This window comes from Scardinius erythrophthalmus (genome assembly GCF_964197995.2).
Source record: "Scardinius erythrophthalmus genome assembly, chromosome: 4".
Classification (NCBI taxonomy): Eukaryota; Metazoa; Chordata; class Actinopteri; order Cypriniformes; family Leuciscidae; genus Scardinius; species Scardinius erythrophthalmus.
In genome coordinates, this window is record NC_138224.1 from 2,867,582 (window position 1) to 2,894,529 (window position 26,948).

The 26,948-nt window shown below is 37.2% G+C and overlaps 1 protein-coding gene across 1 annotated transcript; it reads right to left on the reverse strand.

Annotated features, from left to right (window-relative positions):
* Window positions 1-785: 785 nt before the first annotated feature.
* Window positions 786-26,245, reverse strand: nampt1 (nicotinamide phosphoribosyltransferase 1). Its single transcript, XM_081364162.1, has 11 exons — window positions 26,137-26,245; window positions 16,380-16,536; window positions 14,228-14,331; window positions 14,023-14,151; window positions 8,857-9,015; window positions 7,524-7,660; window positions 6,634-6,859; window positions 5,807-5,926; window positions 5,573-5,713; window positions 4,773-4,907; window positions 786-2,909 (listed from the first exon to the last, which is right to left on the reverse strand). Exons 1-11 carry the CDS (start codon window positions 26,194-26,196, stop codon window positions 2,796-2,798), a joined length of 1,482 nt encoding a protein of 493 aa, XP_081220288.1. The 5' UTR covers window positions 26,197-26,245; the 3' UTR covers window positions 786-2,795.
* Window positions 26,246-26,948: the final 703 nt, after the last annotated feature.

Below are 26,948 nucleotides of genomic sequence, written 5' to 3' on the forward strand. Positions count from 1 at the left end.
CATATAGACAGACAGATAGATGCCTCATTAGCGGCTGTTTATATGGGCCGCTATATGTAAGCCGTCCGCCATATTGGAACGGTCAAAGCCGTGACCATATTTATCGCGTCAGTTATGACTTTCTGTAATTATGATTTACCAAAGAATGTTACATGCTGTTGTGTAGACCCAAACATTGCAAGTGCTAAGCTAACACAATATAACGAGACAAAGACGTAGCAGACACGCAATTAAAATGCCACTATAGTTTAAAAAACCTGTAATATTGTGTTAATACATATAAAAACACAAACCAACACATTCTCACCTGAGAAAGGTTATCATATTTTTTCGGCCATTTAAGTCTCGGCGGTTTCACAACCAGAGGCTGTGGAATGTTATGGCATCTTGGAAAACTTTATTTTTACTGAGTAAGGACAGCACCTGAAATGTTGACCGTTCCAAGATGGCGGACGGGGTCGACTTGGTCGAATGTGGTTTCTATGGGCACATCTATGGCTGGAGCTCTTTCAGTTCGGTATCGGGATCATAACAAAACAAGTACTGTATAAATATTGTTAAAACTTTTATATTTGCATAACATTTATAATACTTTAATATTTCTTCAAAATATTTATATTTATTATAGATTATTTACATGAAAATAAAAAAAAGGATGTTGTTAAATAGAAAATTTGGCACTATATCTTTTGCGCAATGATTGGCTGCTACCAAATATGACCAGTAAATACATTTTCTAAATCAAATGACCACTGCATGGAGAGAAATACAAGTCAAGCCAGAATTGGTATGATATTGCTTTTTATTTAAACTTTCACACTAATGTTCCTTAACACAGTTTTAAACTTGTGATCAAAATGAAGTGATTTAATTACTAGATTGAAGGCTAGTGCATCGAGAAACACTTTACTGTCCTTACAGCAGCTATAAAAGGGAATGGTTTCATCTTGTTCACTATTCCATAAAAAAGGAAAAGAAATAATGACATAATGACTGTTGTTTTTTCCAATATGCTGTCAAAACGGCATCAGACATGTTAGTTTAAAATATCTGAAGAGGTTGAAACAAAACGGGAGACCCAACATATACATAAAAACATCAATGAAATTATAATTAGCAGGTATTGTCAACCAAGTGTACAATCCAACATGTACACACACACACTCGCACACACACACACACACACACACACACACACACACACACACACACACACACACGTGCCAGAGACTAACTGAACATCAGTCTTCTTCAGATCGTAACAGATCAGTGAATTTTCTGTTGTTACAAAATGGGCATTAGACAAAAATAAGAACAGATCTCTATTTGCACTAATAAGAAGCCAGCTCTCTCAAAATAAAAACACACGCCGATATATACAAGAGAGGAGGCAGTTTGGCCACATTATTCTGACTATGGATATTTACTATGGTAACTCTGGCGGTATTTACGTCCGTCATAAAAAATAATGATTCTGGAGTTTGAAACATTAAGTATACAAAATAGTAAAACCAAGCTCTTCTAAAATGATTCCTGTTGTATAATAAAACCTGTGTTTTCAAATAAAGCTGTAGTGAATATTTTAAAAAAAGATGTTTTTGTCGCCTTAAATATATCAGGTTTACATTTGTATATTATGATGGAGCATTTAATATGTTGGCAAAATCTGGAAAATGTAGAAAGTGAAGGGTCTATTATATCTGGTTGAATTCTGTCACAAACATGTCCAAATTATATTTAACCCCAAAAATATCTAAAGAGAGAAATAAGAAATTATATTTTGCATAAAGAAAATGAATCCTCATTTTAGAACTGTTTAGATTGAAAAAACAAAACGTATATTTAAAATATATAATATTTATACATCATGGAAGTATGTGGTGCCTTTAATTTATGTTGATTTAAATAAAAAAAAAATAGTGATATTAAAAAATACTGCATTACAGTAAAAACATTAAAAATTGTCAGTGTTAATAATGAGAATCACTATCGAGAACTACAGTAAAAATAAATTGTGGTAATTTATGCTGATTTAAATAATAAAAAAAATGTATATTGCGATATAAAAAGATACTGCATTACAGTAACAACATTTAATGTTTTCACTGTTAATAATAAGAATGGTTAATGAAAATAAAAGCACTATTGAGAATTATCTGGACACTGAGAATAATGAGATTTTTGGTAAAATGTGCTTAAACATGAAAGCTTCATTTCCCTTATGCAAAATTAAGTTTCTCATTCAGTTCTTTAGATTTTAGGGCATAGCTAAACATGTTCTTGCGAGTTTCACCATTGAAATGAAAACAGAAAGGACAAACACAAAGCCAACAAAAGAGAATGAACGTATCCCTCTAGTTCAGCCGTCTCCTTTGCATAAAGGAATAGATTAATCCTTTGATAAAGTGAAAACCCTACACACAACATTCACATTCAACAAACACTGAACGATTACCTTTCAATCCTACAGTCAAAGCAAAGCGAAATCTTCTCGCGGTATACGCACACATATACGTCTCCATTCCTGCAAAGACGTGTGATCAATAGCACGCTTGGTCAAATACACAGTTACATGAATTAAATAGCATGACAGTTGCTCTCATCCGCCATTAGAAAGAGACATTGAAGCATAGTGGAGTCAGTAGACAGAAACATAGATCAGTTCTGTACACTGAACTGACGGTGGGGTGAGTGTGTCGGCACTTGTCCTCACGTCTGTGGATTATGGGTGGAGAGACAGAGAGAGAGAGAGAGAGAGAGAGAGAGAGAGAGAGAGAGAGGACTGATGGAGGATCTCAGAGCAGCAGATCCTTCACTTCGCTCTCCTTCAGCTTGGCATTGTCTCTGACCTCATCGAAGGTGTACGTCTTTACAATCTTCCCGTTCCTGAACACAGTGTGCAGCAAGTCCTGCGAGGGGACAAAAAAGGACATTACTCTAAGCAGGGAACTTCAAATTCAAGGACATTTCAAGGACTCTCCAGATCCAATACCCTCAAATTCAAGGACTTAAAGGTGCTCTAAGTGATGTCACGCGTTTTTTTAGGCCGAAACATTTTTTGTCACACACAGCAAACATCTCCTCACTATCCGCTAGCTGCCTGTCCCCTGAACACACTGTAAAAAACGCGGTCTCTGTAGACCACCCAGGCTCCACAAACGGCGAGAAAAACAAACTGGCCCAGCCTGGACCATGAAACATAACAAACAGTGTTCCAGCCAATAGCCGACAAGAATGGGGTGGGAGGTGGGGGGATAGTGCACGTGCACATGAAGGGGGGAGTGGAGGAGAGAGAAGCGTGAAGAGGGAAGTTAGCTAGAGGAGAGATGTCCTAGACAACGACAAACGTTAGAATTATATTCTCTTGAATTTTGATATGGCCGACACACGACCAAAGAGATGACGTTCCGATGAACAAATAGCAAAGAAGAGGGAAATGGAACGCACAGAGTCCCGAATTTACATTGGAAAAGCCTGTTTCAGGAAGCACGGAATGGAGGGGGAGGGGCCGGGATGAGGAGGAGGGAGGGTCGAGCTAGCCTCTGTTTTGTTTGACAATACTTCGAACGTCAACAAGAAGTGACGTCATCCAACATCGCTTAGAGCACCTTTAATTTAACCTTGAGGTACCATCGTAGTAGTTTCGTGAGCGTCATGGCTACGTACAACACAAAGTACCTCACGCGGGAAACACTAAATGTGCGTAACTAACTAGCAAGCTAGTGTGCATAGGCCACGAAGTGTTGGCGAAATAACACATTAGCGGACCGGAGGGAATAATATGGAATTTTTTTCCAGAAAACTTCTTGAACAAAATTAGCCTAATTCAAGCACTTTCAAGGACCTGTCTCTATGTACGTTTATTTTGCTAACACTTCCAAGGGCCTTGAATTTAAATTTTTTTTTAAATTCACAAACTTTCAAGGATTTCAAGGACCCGTGGGAACCCTGTCTAAGCAATGTCTGAAACTTTGTGTTTTGAGCACTTCTTGCATTGTTTGCCTTTTCATGACTCGCTTGCTGTATTCCTCATTTGTAAATCGCTTTGGATAAAGGCGTCTGATAAATGACTAAATGTAAATGTAAGGAAACTGAACAGGCTGCCGCCTGACGATATGCAATTAAGCGAATGGATTCATATTTTTAATAAGTACCCTAGAGAAAAAAAACTTTTTTAGCATACTACAAACCCATTAACATATTTACTGACATATTGTTTGAGACTTACAGCTATAAAAATTATAATTAAACTTTATTTGGAGTATTTCTTTATTGCACATTTCTTAATATTAAGCCTAAAATGTGTTTTAACATCACTATTAGTAAGGATAGTATGATCACTGTATAATATCAGTCTTTAAATGCAATATATTTTAAGTGTACCTAAAATATACTTGCAATAGTTCCACTTTAGCACAATCAAATACACTTAAGTGTATCTTTAGTTGGACCTTCTGGATAACTAAAGTGCATTAAGTACAAAATTAGCAGACTTTATACCAATTTAGTATACTAACAGTGCAATTGCAGGGTATTTAGATTAAGTATGTAATATGTAAATGTATTTGTAGTGTACTTAGCATAAAATAAATGTAATTCAAATCTATTTTAGTATATTTATTTTTCACTAGGGCAGAGCTGCACAAATAATCGTTAAAAGATCATTATCTAGATTCAATCAGATCTTATTCCTACATGTCAATGATTCATCAATGTCTAACATTATCAAGTTAAATGCATGATTCATTTTTAATCACGCTGAATGAACGTACCTCTCCATACTCCTCCAGATCACCCTTGCCCTCTTCCAGAGTAACAAAATCTCCACTTGGCGTCCTGTGAAGAGAAAGCCGACCCTTCTTTGACCTTTTGTTGGGGTCTGCAACCGGATCTTTGAAGACGTTCACCTGTAATTAACAACATCTTGTTATAAATAAATCCTACATTTTCTGAATTATGCATACTATAAACAAGGTCAGACATATTTCTGTTTCTGCAAAAAAAATGGCAAGGGATGTCAATTTTAATCATTAAACTGACTGATTAACTGTTAACATTAATGTTTAGGTCTCCGAATACCATGCACACTTAAGCTCATCCTAAGTACAATTAAAGATGAAGCATGTCATTTCAGCGACACTCGTGTCACGAAATGCTACGGATGCACCAATATGACAATTTTGTCCGATAACCGATAATTCTTTATATTTGAAAGCCGATATATTGGCCGATAAATCTAAACCCAAATTTGTATATAATTTTTGAGAGCCTGATTACAAAAACAAATGTTTTACCATTAAATGTCCCAAGCACACAATTATAATGTTCTCATAATTTTATGTAGCTTATATGACAGCCCAATTTCCTTTTTTCCAATCATATTTCAAGCAATTAAAAACCATCATGGCAAACAGTGCGAAGTGTATCAGCTGAAGGAAATAAACCATTATTTATTGGCCACATTATCAGAGCGATAAGGAAAACATTAAAAATGAACATGTATCGGCCGATACCGATATGGTGGTATCCCTACTAAATGCAATAGCTAAATCTGCCATTAGTCGGTACTTACGCCCAGTCCATTCGTCACCACATAACTGCACTTAAAAGAGCAGTTGAGCAGATCTCGGGTCAGTTTCTGCAGCAAAGCTCCTCCTGAGCCGAACGAAATGTTCTCGATGCTCCATCTGTGCTTTTTCATGCCCTCTACAATCTGTATAAAACAATCAAACGGGTCCAGAATGAGTCTAAACTCAGCAAGAGCATACAGATAGCATGAAGTCTGACATGGGCTGGACAAACACACCTCCTGTAAAGTGTTGATGTCCACACCGTCACCCTGAATGACTCTGATGTAGGGCGGAAGCACTTTATAGCCTTTAGAGTTCTCAACCGGATGAAATTTCTTTCCTAAAATCTCTAGGACCTGGAAAATAAGACATAATGATCACGACTTTATATGCGCTGCACAAAAATCTTTGCAAAAGAGTTCCTAATATGTTCTTATACCTTCAAAATAGGAAATTAATGCACTTCATTTTGAAAGGAATATATATATATATACACACACAGTCAAACCCAACATTTATCCAGACACCTTCAACATTTCTCACATTATCACAGTTTATTTGCTATATTTTAGAAAATGGTAATAAAATATGGCAAGAACTATATAAATATTACACTGGTTATGTCCATCCTTCTGTTAGACTGTCTCACAGATGAATTATGTTGAATATCTGTCAGCTGTTAAATTTTACTACACAATTAGATAATACCAATTTAGCTCAACCAGTTACCAAGCAATGCTTCATTTTGTTCAGTTTGTGATGTAAAACGATCGCATTAGCAATTAAAGAAAAAACACTGGTCAGGTCAAAGTGTCGGAATAAATTTTGGTCCCAAATTTTTTATACATTTTACTGGGTAAAATTTTATTTTGGGGTATAATATGTCACATTTTTCTTTATTTTGCTATCCTCACTTACATAAATTAATATAGTGCCCTGCACCCACTAGTAAAAAAATATTTAAAAATATTATATCGGGTGTCTGAATCATTTTGGTTTGGGTACACATGAAGTACTGTGTGTCCCATGCTATACTTCATCACAACATCATGTGACTGTGTACCTTCAGCACTGTGTCTAGAGGGTTTCCTGAATCTGGCCGGACCAGCAGCGGTGCGTCTGCGCTCCTCATCTCGATCAGGTTCCTCAGATCTTCCCCCCAGATCTTCTCGCAGGCGTTGTAGATGTCGTAGCTGTCGCTGACGATGGACACGGGGACAGAGGGGAACTGCTTCACAATGTGTTCAAAAGCATCTTTCTCATGGTCCTTTCCCCAGGCAGTGATTGTGCTGCAACACACACACACATGGTCAGTGAGATCAAGAGAGACAAGCTAAATTATATAGGGGGAAAATTATTATACTTTTTATTATTAATATAACATTTAGCAATACTATAATGCTGTAGCAATGCTATATTAAAAAAAAAAAAGAATATATATAAAAACACTACTCCTAAAACCTGAAGTGCTGATCATAAATAGTTTCAGATTTTGAGAATTGCCGCTAGGTGGCAGCATTGACAATATATAGCAAAGCAAGCCTCATTTCAAAGACACTACTGAAGCAAAGTGCAAAGTTCCTCTGTTTCAATGAACTGCATTGTTTCTTTGTTGAAGTGTGAGGAAATAAGAAGTGTGATGATGCAGAACTAACTAACCAGAATTAGACCATGCAACCTGAAAGTAAGCTATTTTCCTTCAATGAGCGATGCTTCTAATTCATTAGCCGTTTTAGGTAAATAGCTAAAAAACGATTACCTTAATAAATGAAAATAATGCGATAAGAAATACCAGTTTGCAATATCAAGCACTATTTTTTGTACAGTTAAAATAACTGGAAGCGGATCTTACATTAAAAGGAGGCGAATACATACACTTCACTAAAAGGAAACCCTATAGGCTGTGACTTCACTGTGAGCTGTGTGATTGACTGTCATCAAGAGTCGTCTCACCTGTGCTCCGCAGCTGGTACTGAGTAACCAGGAACCGGGTCTTTGGTGCCGTAGTACTTCTTGATAACACCGATCCCGGCCACAGTGTCTGTTCCTTTGAAGTTTACCAAGTGTGCAGATGCGCCGATACCAGCCGTCTGAAAACGAGACACGAGTTTAAACACATAGCTAGTGCAGAAATGACACCATTGAGAGAAAATGACAGGGTGGAGGATGTTTGATATGTACTTTATGCATTTAATGCTTGGTATTTACAGTATATGAGTAAGGAGATACTTTAGACTTGGATAGAGTCTCATCTTAAAGCTGTGTCCGAAACCGCTCCCTATCCACTATATAGTGCACTATATCGGGTGTCGGCCATTTTGTAGCGGTGTCCGAATTCTGAGTGAACGACATCATTCCCTACTTTTACCCACAATCCTCTCTGAATTCAAGTGTACATTCGATGTACACTTGCTGAAGCACTATTTCCCACAATCCAATGCGAAGAGGACTGAGCGCGCGTGAAAATACGGTAGCGAGCAATAGATTACTTTACAGCTTTCTTATTTATGCTTGAACATTTATTTCATGCTAGGTTTATTAGTGTTATTATTTTCCTTCTTTTATTAATCATTACTTGAATAAAACATTAAAATATTGAGACAATATTATATAGATGAATTTTAAAATGATATTAATAAGGTAAATGATATAGGTAGCCTATATTATTTTTGTATTAAAATATATTATTTAGGCATTAACTCAATGTAATGTGTTTTATTAACAGCTAGGTATTTTAATAATTTGTGGCACTGTTGTTAACTCGTGAAACTGTAAGGAAGAGATGATAATTTGGTGGATGATTTAAAAATATTGGTTAATCATCTGTAGGTGCGTATTAATTTGCATGTAATACTCATAACGGTCGCCTGAGGGCGCTCAACGACCACGTCATCTGTGAGCGTGAAAGTTTCTAACAATTTAAATCGACGAAACTACAAAGCTGGCATGGAGGTATATATAATTACAAAATTAAGTCATTATGATTGTTATTGTAAGTAACATGTAAGATAAAAGGAGTTTTATCACTATGTGACGAAGCCGTTTCTCTCTCTGTGTAAACGTCAGCGTCCCAATTCACTCACTTCATTTCGTTCACTCCTTGTAGATATAGTGCACTCAAATGCCATACACTATATAGGGATTAGTGAATGAGTGAACGAGTGAGTGGACACCAGCTTTAGACATTCCAGCTATGTACTACTAACCCAATGAATCTGGTCTGTGTGACCAACGTGGTACTTAAATCAGATTTGTGGGGTTTGGTTAAAAGCTTTTAGCACTTCACCTCTTGAGATGAAACCCCTCTGTAGCCGAAGTCGTGCAGTTTATACTCCAGTCCCACCAGGCTTCCTGACGTTTCCATGAGATATTTGGCCAGAATCTTCTTCTGCTCTCGTGAGTTAGTTGCGACGGTGATGGGATACCAGGACTGAACCAGGATAGTCTGTTAAAGGAGACAAACGCATCATTTCAACTAGGGAAGAAAAATGCGATATGCGATAACTCATTAAATAATGCGATATTCGATACGATAATGCTTAAAGTGTGTAAAATAAACGTAAATTATCTTAAAAATATATTTAAAATGAATGTTTCACATTCTTTTTGTGGCAAGAAAACATCCCTACAACTTCTGAAAGTGAACAGCAGTGTTTTACTGTAGCATCAGAACTGTTATTATAACATCAGTGTAAACATACATCAGGTTTATTTAACAACAGAAACTGAATAAACAAACGTAAAAAAATAAACACTGCTTAGTCTTCACTGTATGAATTAAATATACTGATTCTTATTAAAGCTACAAAAGTTGTTCAGCCAAGAGCAGTGAGTGATTTTCTCTTTGTCTTTTGATCATGACCGGTTATTGCAAGCCGTTGCGATATGCATATTGCGATATATACATTTGCGGTATTCCGATAATTTCAATATATTGTGCAGCCCTAATTTCAACATTTCCCCTTAGCTATTACCACACAATTGTGTTTAATTAGCATTCTGTACAAGGAGTGTCGTGTGTTTTTAGTTTGTGTAACTGTTTCTTGCAGCTGTTGTTGAATCCATGAATCTTTCCGGTGTGTGTTTTCTCTAATGCAGCTTCTGTTAGGGATGTCACAGGACCAAAATTCCAGTAGTCCGATACCATTAAAATTTTACGGTTCTCGGTACCAATTTCGGTACCACAGCAAAATCTGTTGGAACTATTTTTCTATTTTATTTAACTTATGTAATCATAAGTAAATGATACATACAAGCATTAAAGGCTACATGCTGTTTAAACATAAATATTGCTTTTAAAAAAAATCCCATGGAGACGTAGCTAAATCTACTGTACAGTAGCCTAATTATTTCTGTCAATTTCTTCAAGATAAACCAAACTTTTATTTTGACGGGTTGCCGTGAAGACCTTTGAGTTTCTGTGTGTCTATGATATGACGATAGTTTTTTCTCAAATTAAACGGTAAAATGCTCATGAAGTGACTCTCAGAGCGGCTCTGGAGATGAATTTCATCATGTCCTCAGATCGTGAGGCAGCAGAGACTGAAAACAGCGAGAGCGTCACTCAGTGTGTGTGTGTGTGTGTGAGATAAATGAAAAAAGCGCGCGCCTGCGCCATTCATTCACACAGAGACAAGCAGAACATGCAGGGTTAATATTTAAATAGTCTTTTTGCAGTTTAATATACACAGACATTATGTATATCGTGGTATATATCGGCTACAGACAGTGCTCCAAGTAAAAAAGTTAGTCTGGAGCCTCACGCTTAGATAAAAACACGGAATATACCCGGTACTACAGAAATGCTGGTATCATCACATTTTCAGTACCGACTTGGTACCGAAGAACCGGTACTTTGACAACACTAGCTTCTGTATCATCACATGTGAAAGGGGCACATTTTTTGGAACTTAAAAATGAAGCTAGTGCTGGTTTAGTCAGTTTACTTTTTCCCCGTGTGTAGTCAGCTGGAACATGAATCCAAAAACAACCAAAAGACCCGCTTCATGCCACCCGAGTGCTTGGGAAGTGTCACACAGTCAACACAGAGGGTTTGGTATGAGGGGATGCCAGGCAATGTTATCATACTGCACACACTAACTGATAATAAGCACATGACGCTCTTTGGACACAAGAACATCATAGTGTCCCAATCACATGGACTCAATTCAACAGCTCATGTGAAATGAGACTCTTGGACATTGATTCCATTTAATTTGTTTCAAACCACTGTTAACTTTTATATCTGCTGCAATCCTCTCATTTGATAGTGATCTTATACTCATGTAGTAGCAGAATGTTTGTCGCCAATTAACATCGCAATCTATTTTACTTCAATAACTGGATGTATTCAATGAGAACATAGGGAAATGTCGGGCGAGGCTTGATTTTATCTATCAGGAACTGACTGGATCATGAGAAGTGGGCATTCTGTATTACAATAGAGTATTCTGGTTAACATTATTCAATAGCTCACACAACCTAATAAATTGATGTCAATTAAACACAGTCTTTTCAGAGTAAGAATAACATGAAAAACAATGCACTGATGAATTGTGCATAATAAGATCAGGAAAATCAGGACAAAAAAAAGGAAAACCTGAACCACCCCTAGTCTATTGTGTTAAAAATAAAATTAAATAAAAAGATTATAAAAAAAAAATAATAATTGTATTTTACAGAATACAGTAAAAATGCAACACTAATATTTATGGCTTAATATCTTTGCGTTCAAGCGTTATTCCACAGAGCTTTTATTTTGGCAGAAAACCACAGGAACACCTTAAGGCTCTTTTTGGCAACATATTTATAAACTATTATCATTTCAAATTAGAGCCCGACCGATATATTGGCGGGCTGATATTAGGCATTTTTCAAACTATCGGTATCGGCATTTATAATGGCAGATAAATGAATATTTAAAAAATAAAATAAAAGCGGACGAAACACCCTTCAACCATGTTATGAGTGTTGGCGCTGCATAGTTTGTCCACCAGAGGGCACTATACAAGGAAGATCGCTAACATCAATGAGATTGGAAATCACCTAAATAAAGTAATGATTACTGTATTTATAACTAGCATATCTGTAGTTCCAGTCTCTGCATTGTAAAATGTAAGTTAGGCACGCGAGGAGTGAACATTTAGACATAGAGAAAAAGTATCAAACATAGCCTGTGCATAAAAGTTAGGCTAGCTTTTCTTTTACACGTGTGTGAAATCCAAGTGTGCGTTGCTGACTTCGTTTAGCCGCAGCATTAACGAGTCACATAATGCATTTAGTGCATCACTAAGTAGTAGATTTTAGAAGGCAGGCAGCAAATGATGATTGAAAATGGTAGGTAAAGGGATAAGCAAGTTGACATTGTAATTATAAGGTAGCTTATAACATTGACATTTGGCAGACGCTTTTAACAAAAGCGACTTACATTGCATTTCAAGGTACACATTTACAATCTTATCAGTTCTTCACACACATTACATAATTTAATTATTACTGTCAATATTAATAATAATAGTTTACTTTTTTTTATTCAAAGGACTTTAAGTTTCATATCTTTTTGTATTATTATACATTATATTTATCAGAACTTTAATATATTCTGTTCTGTTGTGACAATAAAACAAACAAGTTTATTTTTAAACAGCATTATCATATTATTTTAGTAAGGAAAACAAACAAGTTTATTTTTAAACAGCATTATCATATTATTTTAGTAAGGCTGAGGACTCTTAAATAACGACAAATAACTAATGTTAGGGAAATCTGTTCATGTTTTGTTACGCGTTTCTGGATTTTTTTTTCTTATATATATATATATATATATATATATATATATATATATATATATATATATATATATATATATATATATATATATATATATATATATATATATATATATATATATCGGCCTATATATCGGAATATCGGATTTTTAAATCACCAAATATTTGTATCGGTATCGGCCTTAAAAATCCTTTATCGGTCGGGCTCTATTTCAAATTTGGAAAAATGGTTGCATATTGCATTTTCAAATGCACATTATGAGTGGCCCAAACTCGCAGCAGCTTGCCAGACTATACATCCATATAATTAAATTGTAACCTCTGCGATTTGATAATCGTCAATAACTGTTTTGTGTACTCGCCAACATTGATTTTACTCAGATTTGGCATGCATTAAGAAGCAAATGGGGTCAATTCTGTTTTCACATTGACTTAAAATGATACATCTGCAAGCTAGCGCAATAAATGCCGAATTCATCTGACCGACGGCTATCAAAGTAATCCAATTCGGCTTTCTTACAGATCATTGCACCTGATTAATGTGAGTTTACTGCGTCTTCAGCAAGTATACTTCGCACAGTCTGAGTCTTGGATCAACACAGCCCAAAATCTGACTTTGTGCAGAGATGTGCGTCTTGTAAAGCCGAACTATAACCTATATGTGACTATCACAAATACGAGATGTTCTCCAGCCTCACGGCACTACAGATGACCGCTGGAATGGGAGTGAAGGTTTAAGAAAAGCTTATACTAAATATTTTAATTATCAGTATAAATCGGCCTTGCGACTCTGAAAAGTCTCCAATCAGTTGAGTTATTAGTAAGCATCAGTGCCTTCCCATGGTCATCATAAAAGAAGTAGACGTGCGTTTACAATCTCCTGAATTCACTGGAGAATAGATATGTGGAGCCAAGGGCACACACACACACACACACACACACACACACACACACACACACACACACACACACACACACACACACACACAGTCTAAATTTACCATCTTCACATGACATGTTTGCCATACATTCAAAGCCATCTGTAAAAGGAAACTGACCTCTTACTCAATTAAAGCTGATTTGAATATACAAATGACAAAACTAACGACCTTTCCCTCGGTGACAGGTGTACTATATCACGATGACTGGATGTCAGCATGACTCAGCAGGTTTGATGCTAAACCCTATTGAGATGTTTGGCCATGAGTTGTGTGGCATGTCACTGTTTACACGGTCTATCACAGGACGTTTGACAGGAATAGTCCGATCCATAACATGGACAGTTTTTAAAACGCTGTAGTCATTACAGTGAAAAACATAAACTGTCTTATAAGTCCAATTATATATAATTCCTCAAAACCAGAAGAGGATCACGCTGCCAAGTGGACACCCCACTGTTTACTCCACTAGTGGTTCATGAAATCTGTGTGTTCTGAGGCTAATATACAGTGCCAAATAAATTATGAATCATATTTTGTATTTTGGAAATATATTCTAAATAGTTAAGATTGAAATGCAGTTTCGAGGCTGGCATTTAAATGGATTCTGGAATAATAATCTTTAAATAAAAACGTATACCTAGAATGCAAAGTACGTATCTTTGGATAAAAGCGTTGGATGAATATAGAAATGACTGTAGGGATGAGTTTAGGGTCATGACTCACCTCGACCCAGTTAGTGAGCCAGTAGCACTCCGGATCGGTGCTTTCTACGGTGAACAACACATTCCCACGCGGGATAACACTTCCCTCCGGCACAGCCTTAATCTCGATGGGCAGGTGACCCTTGTATTTCTGCAGTGATGTCACATAAGAGATGTTAATGAACATTCAGCATAGGTGGAATTTTGAGAGATGAGTTTCTCCGTACCTCCAAAATGTAATTCCATCCCTTTTCGTTGAAAACATCATCCTGAAAGTGTTCCCGGTAGACCTCCTTTGCTTCCTGAATCTTCTCTGGTGTGACAACCTGTCCTGTGAGTGCAAAAAGAGAGGGGACAACTGTGAGACTAGCGTAACAAAGAAAGCGGAGGGACAATACAGGAATAAAACGACTGTAAGAGAGGGTGGGAAGTTTGCGTCCCTGTTTGCACACTTTCCTACATCTTGGCGTTATTGCATTAAGGGAAACTTCTATGCTCACAGTGAAGCTTTGTCTTACTAATATCGTGCATAATGTTGCTACAAACTGTTTTAAAGGCACAGTATCCTCAAAAATAAAACTGTTTTTAGTTTTATTACATTTTAAAGTACTCATTTAGCAGGTGCTCTGACTTACAAATGAGAACTAGATTAACACTACCAATGTAAAGCAGTGCAAAGCTCTAGGTTTTATGTGGGAATACCCGCTTGTTACTGGTATATTTTATCAAGCATCAAACCAAATGATGATCCTCCAATCAAGTTACCAACTGTGTCTCTGCAACATGTCACAGCTAAGACTAAAAAAATGAATTTCACTTGTTTTTCTGAACAAGAACATGTGATCCTTGACTGTCACTATGTTGACATGTGCACCAATAATGCGATTATTACCAATTTACATGCGATTTTCATTATTCTGATTATTTGCTATGAAGTGTGGTTATTTTTTACCGCTATTATTCTCATACCCCACAACACAAATGATGAACTTGCATATAGTAGGCGAGTTACTAGCCAGTGTTAATCTACTTACGTCAAATGCAAAACACATTTCTATGGACGTTTTGGATATTATTCGGCGTCGTGATTAACATAGCAATGTAACTGGGGTTGCAAAGCTTTCTCTGGATGAAGATAAGGAGCAGAGAGTTGTGTTTCAGAGTGGAGGGAAAGCTTCACAATAATGTCACTGAGTTCATTCATGAAGTTGTATGAGCAACACACGGCATCTTCTGTATGTCCGCGCGCGTGTGCTCTGCTCAGGGCGGTAATAATGCGATTAAAGTGTTTCCATTGTGACTAAAATTGGTGTACGCCACATTTAATGCAATTATGGTTACTATGATTATAAGCTTAATCACATTAGTTTGATTAATAAAGTTTAATTGCCAAAATCCCAACACAATCGCATTATGATTGTGCATGCAAATGTACTTATTGTGGCAGACTTTATATACACAATTTGTGCATGTTTTGTTAATTTAATGCATGTTAGCTGATTCTGAAACCTTTATTGGTGATGCAACGTTAGTAAATAAATCGAAAATTTCACAAACGTACGATACCTCTTGTTTTTAACTTATAATTTTTGACTAACCAATCATTTGTTTGTGTGTTTTTTTTAAAACACATTTACTCAAAACGTCTGTAATTTAAGTATGAAATACTATAACATCGTCGCTGCTTGAATCTTTAAATTCCTTAAGTATCAAGTTTACAAAATGATCTGCAAAGCAAATGCTGAGGGATAGAAATTTAGGGTGTAAAACATTCAAGCATAAACAACTGATGAAAAGAAGACTGCAATAGAAGTAGAAGTAGTGCAACTTGAGTATTAACTGTATTAGTCTACCAAATATGAAGTATTTAGACTAAAGCTGTGAAACAGACTGGTTCGGGCAGTCTTTTGTGGGTTAAAGAGCAGATGCTCTATTGTCTCGTTTCATTCAATAGCACGATTTCTAAAGCCTTCACCCCAGCGCACCATGAAATCCTTTACAGTGTAAAAATAGACAAAATTCCTTTATAAATGTGGCATATTTGATCGGCATGCAAGAACAACAACCTCAAACTAGACTGCTAGTCACACGTCTTGCACTCAAACCGCCTCTTCGTGCTGCTATTTTCTTACACTATAACTCTACCGTCAAGATCGGTCATTAAACACTGGCTCCATCACGAGAAAGTCATTTTTTTTTTTCTGTTGGAACAAACAGAGTTATTATTTTTCAGTCTGCTTATGAGCAGAATGAAGCAAACTGACTGTACGTGTGGAGGGAAGGCTGCATACTTTAGCATGAACACAACCCAAAATTACCCATTGGTCTGCGTCTCCCATTTACAAGTTAAATCAGCATTGGCGACCACATCCAACGTACCTTTTAAGTATTTGTTGAGAATGTACTGAAGCCCATAGAAGACCGTCTTGTCGTATTTGACTTTTCTGAGCTTGGTAGAGTCTGTCCTCTTCTCACGGCACTCAAAGTACGAATACACCTTACTAGTGTTTGGTGGGTACTGTTTGTAATGCGTGACCTGCAAGAAAGAAAAATTTATATTATATATTCAATTCATAAAAAGCGACTCCTTACGTTGTTCCGCTGGCACTGCCCTGTTGAATTGGCAAATATGATAATGGATGTGAACAACCATGTGTCAACACCATTTCTTGTAATTCAGACTGATGCTGGGTTTGACTCTCAGACCTCCAGCACCAAATTACACACATTATCAGACAGACATCACTGCTATTATTGTAAATGTTGGCATGCAGCTCATACGCAGTTTATGCTACGGACAAGAATGATACCTCAAATGATGCAGCTTACTAAAAAGCGTTGGACTTTAAGGTGTTTTAGATGATTTTAGATTGTGAATGATTAAATGTATCCATGATCTGCTTTTGGAGAGAGACCGTAGTATCGTGCTACAGAGCTGCAGTTCTGACGCCCATCCCAAAATACCGCAAAACGCAACGTATATTAGCATCATACGTTTAGCAGCGCTGCTGTAGGGTCATGCATACGTGACATTGCACTTCTTCTCCATCACGTACGTTTATTATTTGCATTATAAACCATCCAGATACTGTTGTCGGTTAATAAAGATCCGGCTCGATTGGACTCTAAAAGCGCAATTTTTTTCCATTTTTTTTTTGCGTGAGCGACTTCATGTGTGTCGTTGTGCATTTCGTATGTATTTGTTTGAGCACTGACGTTGACGAGTTAACCCCTTAGGTATCGAAATCTGGTACCGAACAACGTCATTTTTCGATACTCGATAGTATCGAGGCAATTCAATCGGTACCTAAAAAGTATCGAAACTCGGTACCCAGCCCTAGTCCTGAAGTGGTTTGAGCGATCAGATTCAAATCCGTCTCGAATGCGTTTCGGAGGGCATTTACACCTGGTCTTTTCACGATCGGATAGCTATCCGGTCACAGAAAACGCATGAAGTGGCCAGGTGTAAACAGCCCCTAAGCATGACTTTGAAGATGGCTAGGTTAAACTATAATTGATAGCTGTAAAATTATATTACAGTGTTTCCCATACATTGGTTCACAATATCAACACAGCCTTTTGGAAAATCTGTTTGTGGTTGGCATTGACATCGTTGAATAAACGTGAGCACTGCACATTTCAAAATCAAAAGGCGGCGCGGGCGTTTTTATATGAATGTATGTGAAGTGAACTGACGGTCTTTAGAAAAGCTTTGTTATTACGATTGAATCTTTCTGTATCTTTCCTGATAAAGCAGCGTTTATGAGCGTTGCTGCTTTGTGTACAGCTGTTATTTCTGCCGCTCCTAAAGCGCCTCTTACACCCAGTCATGCTTGGGAAAAAAACCTGTCATATACCGTGAAACCGGTGTAATTTAGAAAAATACCGTGATGTGGATTTTTGGTCATACCGCCCAGCACTACTCATTTGCATATTCATAGAACTGCGCATACTGAATGAGGCAAGGGTGTCGAGTGAAGAATTCTGTTGTTTTTTTTTCAAGGAAAAAACATTTAAATATGAGAGGAGCATTCTTACACAGTAGTGATGCGCGGGTCGTCTCATAACCCGCGGGCCCCGCGGGTAGCCCGCGGGTCGGGTTGGGGCGGGTAAAGAAATTGTCACTTTATTTGCGGGGCGGGTTGGGGCGGGTCATTAAAAACAAAATAAAATAAAAATCCATATATGTTGCATGCAATGTCCAGCCCATATTAAATATTTGGGAATATCAATCTAATCATATTTTAGTAGGTTCTTTGATAACGCCGTAGCAATGCAACTTGAACGTGATTTCCCCAAACCTTTGGCTTCACGTGACACAGCTCGCGCAAAGCAGCTCGCGCCAAGCAGCTCCCGCCGCCAGCCACAACAACAAAGACGGAGAAATAAAAGTGAAGATGGAAGATGAGGTGCGGGAGAAATTGAGGTCGGGATTTTACATAATTAAAAGAAAAAAAGGTGAATGATGAATTAGATGAATACAAACGCTGCTTTGTAAATATTGAAAATGTTTAAATCATTATCTTATTAATATGACCTGATTTATGGTTCATATTCAGAATCGTCTGTTATTGCCAGTTGGCGATGTTTCCAAGCACTTTCAGGCTGAAATAAAGGCTGTTTTCATTTACATTACAATGCCTAATATGTCTATGTAATGGTCGCGGGTGCGGGGCGGGGCGGGTTGTAAAAATAGATACAGTGGTGCGGGGCGGGCTGGGACGGGCCAAATAATTTCATAAAAGCGGGACCCGCGGGTTGGAAAAAAAGCCGACCCGCGCATCACTATTACACAGTATTGTGCAATAAAAGGCTGTAGTTATGTAGGCCAGTGGTTTTCAAACTTTTTCAAGAGCGACCCTTTTTTTTTTTTTTTAATTGACGCGACCCATAGGCCTATATAGGCCTATTCTTAAGCCTTTTGTTAACAACCGCTTTTGATGATGCACGTGCAGTGGCTTATCCGTGACGCGATCGTAACGCAAAGTTGATTCTGCACTCTTTTGATCTAGCTAAAGCTACAGGGATGCTAATTAACCGATTAACCATTAACCATTGTAAGAATTTTAACCAATTAATAGCCTACTATCGTTTGCTGTATGCTTAAAAAATTCACTAAAATATTCCACAACAAATCCTTTAAATTTAATGATATTCAGAACAGAACAAGAATGAAAAAAATATATATAAACAAGCCAAAGCGAAATAATTTAAAGCGAAAGTGAAAGTAAGCGGCGTTGGGCTCACGTAACTCTCTCATTCGAATAATGTTTTTTTCCATATTCGCGATTTATTTGGATGCTAAACTATTATTTATTATAGGCTTCTAAGAAAAAATTAAAATGATTATCCCCCAAATTTTAAATATTTATAGGCTTCAAAAAATATAAAAACTTTTAATTTAAGTGAACTTAAAACAAACCTTACATAAACCCATTATAAATGTCAGATTTACCTGTGCCTTTCCTGTCTAACAGGTATGAAATACAGAAATTGAATAAGGTTATCAAAACATTCTGCACTGCATAAATTATAAACTAAATATAGATAAATCCTTATTAAAGCTACAAGCATTCTTTAGTCAAGAGCAGTTAGTAATTTTCTCAGAGAATTAGCTGCTGCCACTTTAGGACCAGCCACAGCTGACGATCTCACGCATCCCATTCTCTCACTACTCTTTACTTTCATTTAAGATTTTATTTAACTCATTTAAGACTGTTCTTGTGAGGATACTCGACAAAACGGACATGGCATACGTGTTGTTCGTTCTAGCGCGAAAGAGAACTTGATACTGGCGCGCATCTATCTGTGGGTCGTGTGTGTGTGTCAGGAGGACATTCACTGACAGCGCGTTCTCTTTTGTCTTGTCGCGCATGAAAAAGCATTGCATGAATAAGAGCGGGATCATATAACGATAGCTTAGTCACCTGTTGTTGTTTCTGGCGTTTCATCGCCTGTGCCGCAAACGCGATACCACGGAGGAGCAGGACCGAGCCTATGTCGATGCGCGCGCGTCTGGGAACATCGCGTGCACACTAGCTATAAACAAAATTTGAATTTTGAAAAGTGGGGAGGACATGTCCCCCCTGTCCCCATAGGAAATTACGCTCGTGGGCTTCTTTGTACTTCACTCACGTTCCAATATCGATCCCTCTTCAGAAAATCACCCTCTTCACATGCGCAAAAATGTGCTTGGAAACATCACAGTGGAGCGGTGCTGAATGGCACGAATTGTAGGCTATTGACTATTTAAACAGAGCAGTGTAATTTTTATGTGAGGTTGACTATTTTATTTTGATAATGAGCCGGCTGCGATGTCAAGATTGCAATGCTGGAATATGTTGTGTGCATGTGAGGCGCCACCGGCATGATGGAATCATATAAATAAATATACTCCGTTATTTTGTTCAGGACATCATTCGAAACTGCAAAGTATTTATTTATATTTGTGTACACTCGCAATAAAACACAACATTGTGCTTTTGTAAAATAAAGAAAACAAACAAACTGCCGTCTCGGTTTCCTTTCCGTCAACTGGTTTGTGAGGCGCCGCGCCTCACAGAAATGAACCAAACTCAGCAGCATGCTGCCAGTTTTTTCTTTCGTTGTATTAATCTATTAATTGTTTAAATAGCCATATTGCGCGTGTTTCTTTTATATAGGCCTATAGACTATGATTTTATGAAAACAAATTTTGTTTTTTAATTTAATTATATTTTCCTTAAATCATCCTGGCGACCCATTTTTTAAGTCTCGCGACCCACCCGAGGGTCGCGACCCAGGGTTTGAAAACCACTGATGTAGGCTATTTATTTGTTGAATATCTGTTAGCATAGCAACGACCTCGCAACAGAATCACGGTGGTATTTTGCACAAGCAACGTTTTCTTGAGATAATTTAAATAAAAAAATCCAGTTTGCCCTCTTGCTCTTCAAAGAGTTGTGATATAAATACACCCTATGCCAGGAACGAGACTACAGTTACACAAGATATCAAACAGACAACCTACTTAAGCTCACTTCTGATATTTTGTGCATGCTGACCTTTCCCTGGCAGATTTTGGCTGTTCTCCTGTGCACAGGCCAGCCTGGGAAAGGTTACACACTCATGGCTGTGCCTGACAGCTACAGTGGCTGTTCCCTTGCCCCCCGAGGGTGAACTTCAGGAAGCCCTTTCTCCCAAAGGGCAGAAGTCCTTGTGGAGCAGCAGCCGTGGAAGTCCTGGACTGGATGCCCTTTCCCTTCTGGAAAAGACCGTTCAAGTGAACAGCTGCATGTGGTCCAGGCATGCGCAACAACTGGCTGTGTGCATGGAGGACATGCCACAGAGTTGGCTTCAGATCAAGGAAACCAGCCACGGATTCAGCCTGGGAGGTTGAACAAGCAGTAATTTTAAGGTGTGGCAAACTGAAATGAAAGTAAAATATTGTGAACAAAGTTGTAAAACTGAACCATCCAGATCTAATCTGATGTTCCCAAGTGGACCCATTAGTCAGAAATGGACTGAAATCTCCTGGAGGCTGAGCGATTAACCATAATTTATTTTTAATTCAATTTTGGCTTCAAACGATTATGAAAACCACACAATAATAGAGATTAAAGTAAGCGGTACACTTTTGGCACTCCTTAATGTACATATCACTCAAATTATGTGACATGACTGTCGTTAAATGCGGTATATTGGTGGGACGTGCTTGATATTAAAAAGAGTTATTAATCTGAAGAGGCTTTCTGCGCACGAGTTCCAAGGTGGAGCTAAATCGGCTAAATATGCAGACAAGCGAAGTATACCTACTTTGGGTTTCGGATAAGTGCCTAAACGGTCAAATAATAATGAAAATAAGGCGAGTATCGTCACAAACACAGGCAGTAATGTCTCAATTGAACATAGACAGTTAGGAAAGTATATTGGATCCGTGCATTTGGTCTTAAAGTGATAGCAGCCTAATATCCCTGCTGCCGTCTGTGTCATTAATGTTAATCTAACAAAAGACAGAGAACATTATATGTGAACACATATGTGAATATGATTGAATATAAAATTATAACTACAAAAACTGTATATTTTACATTTATTTCAATTAGTATGACAGTATCAGATTCATTATGTCATTTGCAATGCTTCACGGGAGTGGACGGACACTTCTGAACTCTTGAACACTCGTTCTTGAGCTTTCTATAGAAGTATATATGACCACTGAACAATCCTGTGTGCTCTATTACGCTGACCTGGATGTTACTCCATCTATATTCAAACATGAAATATTAACCAAGCCCCTCTTTAATTCCTGATTTAATTTTCTTCCTTCCTTCTCACCACCTCTTGTTGTCAGTTGCTTCTACAGTTTAATGCTGTTTCTATAGACTTTATGTAGATAAAGTCTTTTGACTTCCGGTCTGTATTTTCACAGCGATTTTGCGTGTTTATGAATGAACGGCTTGTTTTAAAATCTTCCCGGTCGACTGACATTTAAATCATCTGTTTTAAACATTACAGTCCTCATGATAACTTTCGTTAACTTTACATTAAGTAAATCCACTTAAAAAGCTAATTACTCCTGGACAGCAGCGCCATAGAAATATACAGAGCGACCGCAAAAACGGAAGATAAAAGACAATATTCTAAAGATGGCGGCGCCCTCTTTCTCTGGCGCATAAGGTCTATTTGAGCCAAGACTGTGAATGGATTGTAAACGTCAAACAAGAGTAGCATCACAAGTAGTGGTCGAATGATATATCACCAAGGCCGATATTTGGCATTTTTAAAATATCGGCATCGGCCGATAAGTATTTCTGATCTATTTGTGTTGGAAGCGGGACTTTTATTTTGACGGGCGGTGCTGAGAAGAGAATGGCAGCGCCTGATCACACAGCGCTCACTCACACTCTCCGTCTTCATTAGTTAACGATCTCTGTCAGTCATATCTAATACTGTGTTAGACAGAACTGGTAAACAAAGGAAGTAAATGCTATGCGAAAAAGTAAAGCATTTGCTTTTATATTATTTGTAACAGAAAAGGCAAACAATCAGGCTAAAATACGTTCTCATTCAACATTCAGCAAATGCGCATCTACATAATTTAAACAAATCTCTGAATATCTAATAAACATTTAATAAACGAAATGACCAGATTACTGTTACAGTGTTTACTTCCTTTTTATTCACATTCATATATTTTTAAACAATTAGCCTACTTTATTTGTGAAAAATACTGTAATTTGATTGCAGATTCAAGAAGTTGCCATCTAAAGCAATTACTCTACTACTCTCTTGTGCCGCGAGACTCCGCCCACTCGCTGTTCTGATTGGCTGACTCCGCCCACACGCTGTTCTGATTGGCTGTGAGGTTTGATAGATTTTGACGCATCTCGTAGTCGCGTCGCGTCTAGTGTGGACAGACAAATTATTTGTCACTGGAATCATATCGCATTGCGTCTTGTTAGGACACGGTATTATCTGTGGACCTCGTGTGATTTAGAAATGACATCTGAGTTTCGTGTGGCGCATTCGCACGGGATAATTAGAATTTACTGACGTATCTCCCGGATGTGATGTCAATAGGCTATAGCTTGGGAATGTCTTGTCGTTATACAGTAGGTCTAGCTGTATGCTATTTCATAAACAGAAGAAAGTTCTTCTCCATCTAATTACTCTTTTTGTTTTCGATCTTCTAATGGTTTTCAGCTTTCTCTTTCTGCAAACTGTATAGTTGTATAGCGATATGACCCAGCACCCAAAATACAATCAAAACACTTCAACGCAGCCTTTATTCTTCACGAAAGATGGATAAAAAAACCTTGAAAAACGTGATTTGCAAGGGATTAAGATCACAGACAACCTGCGCAATTATTACAAATGACTAGAGGTCACCGGGTAATACTAATCCAGTGTGAATAGGGCTGTCAACAGTCCTGAAAGAGAACAGTAGGGAAATCTACTCATTATCAAGAGGACACAGAAAGCACTGTAGTGTTGACTGAATAAATAAGGAACAGCCAGCTATTTTCCACACGTGATCTATGACCCTGAAATGACCTCTGGAGGACCCTTAAGCAATGAAGTGTCCCTTAAAAGGCTAAATGAACGTGTCGTCAGCCTCAATGCAAAACACGAGCATCCTATTACATCCGCGGTGGGAGGATAAAAGACAAACGCATCCACTCCCGTTCTCCAGCAGCACCGAGGAAAGAAAACACTGATTAAACATAGATGAGGAACATATCCACAACATAACAGACAAAACAGCAGTCAGTGACGCTACTCTCAAGGACAGAGAGCATCGGGACGAGGTGAAAAGTCAAAGACACAAACAAACAACTTCAGGACTCAGTCTACAAAGTAAAACTTGCTTACAATTGACATTATAAAGATTCAAAGGTTATGAAACACTTCTTATCATTTCTTTAAAACGAACACTTTGTTTGCATCACGTGTTGGGTGGGACACGACAGCAGTTCCTCATGATACTGCATCTTGCAACATTACATTACAATAAATAAACTTTATTAACTTTTTAATTTTCATCCAAGAAATCTGGGGATGCATGCTTGACCCGAGTTTAACACTCTCAAACAATAGATTGATAGCATATATATGTAAAGCAGAAAGGATTTTAATTTCTCTGACACAATGTAAGTATTTCCACCCAGCACAAGTCATTTAGTTAACCCAGATTTATTTCTATTTCTAATTATTATTATTATGATCAGACTGATGCCCCACAAATTGCCACAATATTATTACGGTTTAAACATTTTAAATTTAGTTTTTGTTTACACTAAATGACTGTTAATTTAGTTTTCTACTTTAAGTTTAATGTTTAGTAGGTTTTTCAGTGTATTAAGTTTTTGGGCTGCCAATATTAAAGGGTTAATTCACCCAAAAATGAAAATTATCCCATAATTTACTCACCCTCAAGCCATCATATGGACGTTACCAGAAGCCAGTGAGTTATAAATATGGTAAAAACGCATTGCTTCGCTTCAGAAGGCCTTCATTAACCCCATGGAGCCGTATGGATTACTTTTATGATGGATGTGCTTTTTTGGGCTTCAAAATCTGATGTACCATTCACTATAAACCTTGAAAGAGTCAGGATATTATTTAACATAACTCCGATTGTGTTTGGCTGAAAGAAGAAAGTCATATACACCTAGGATGCCGTGATGGTGAGTAAATTATGGGATCATTTTTGGATGAACTAGCCCTTTAATGCATAAACTAACATTAATTAATTATATTTTACAACATTATGTGTGTATCCAGGCTGTCTAGTGCCATTTTCACATTAGATATAAAATACGAAATCTTTACAATACCGTGCATGAAAAGTTTTTTCTTATATATTATACATTTATAGAAAACTAAAATTAAGTTATAGCCTAGTTATAATAGGTTTTGGTTTATGATATTAACATTCCTACAGTACAAATAAAGTGCAGATCTATGCACTTCATTAATAATACATAGGCCTACTATACATTAGAAATCAGCCTTCATGTACAGTGCAGTCAAAATCAAAGTATATACAACACATTTAATTGTTTCGCAATACAATGGCACCTAAATATGTTGAATTTTGCAACTTGAGCCTTTTACAAATATAATAATCTAACATTCTGTCTCAATGTAACTTACAGTAACTTAACTCATATTGAGTAAATCATACCGGTGACACGATTACAAAAAGGTTAATACAGGTCTAGTAGAAGGTTAGTAGCACAGATATCATTCAAATTTGTTATAATGAACTTAATGAACTTCGTCTAGTTTCGCAACATGAATCCATTTCCTGAGAAAGCAAATGCTTTCAGTTTTGCTTTTGAAAAAAGAAAGATATCTCCCCTCAGGACCTGCGTGTCTCGCCCCTAAGGTGTAACACACTGTTTTCTGCTTAAATTCAGCTATTACTGACATAAACACTCATATATTCTCCTTAGAGAAATAAAGATGCGAATGTACCTGTCGTCGTCTCTCCTCACACACATTCGGCCTACCGACCTGACTGACACCGACTCAACCGTTAACGGCCTGAAGGATGAAACCACCTTCATTTCTCGGTCCCTTTCTCTCGTTTTGTTCTCAGTCACGGGTTCACCGGTGTGTAACCCAGACTCGGTTTAGGATCTTAGCTCACCTTGTAGGAGTCAGTGGCTAATAAGATGTTGAAGTCCACGGCGCCTGTGTGCAGCTCCATCTTCCCCTTGACGTGACTGGAGTCGCGCGCTGCTGTCAGTTTCTGTTGTTCCCTCTCAACCAACCGCCGTTGATGAGGAGGGTGATGACGCAATCAGAATGGGCGGGACCGAATGGGGTGGACTGGCCTATCAGTGGATGAGGAGAGCGGAACGTCATTGCAGGGAGTGAGGCGTGTTTTTTTTTTTTTTTTTTTTTTTTTTTTACTTTAATAAAAGCTTATAATGACATTTAACATCAAACATTAGCTAAACATATATTAGGGAAAACATATAACAGGCCTTACATTGTACAGAGTAAAACATTAAATTCTACAAATTATTATTATTTTTCAATATAATTGATGTTTGAAGAGAGGCTTGGTACTTTTATTAACATTTTGCAAGTAACAACAATTAACATTTATTCCATTACATAAATACCACTGACATTTGAAATTAACAATGAGTAGAACAATTGACCTTGTTCGAGGGACATAGAGTATTGACATTTAAACAGATAAAACAGATACAATTATTAAATAAATAGGAATATATATATATATATATATATATATATATATATATATATATATATATATATATATATATATATATATATATATATATATATATATATATATATATAAGAAAAGCAAATAAATAAATTTGCATTACTTTCGTTTTGACTCAAGTAGGGGGATAGAAAGATCTCATGTAAACACTGTATCTCTGTTAATTTAATATCTGGGATGTTTTAATTTTTTTTTTTTTT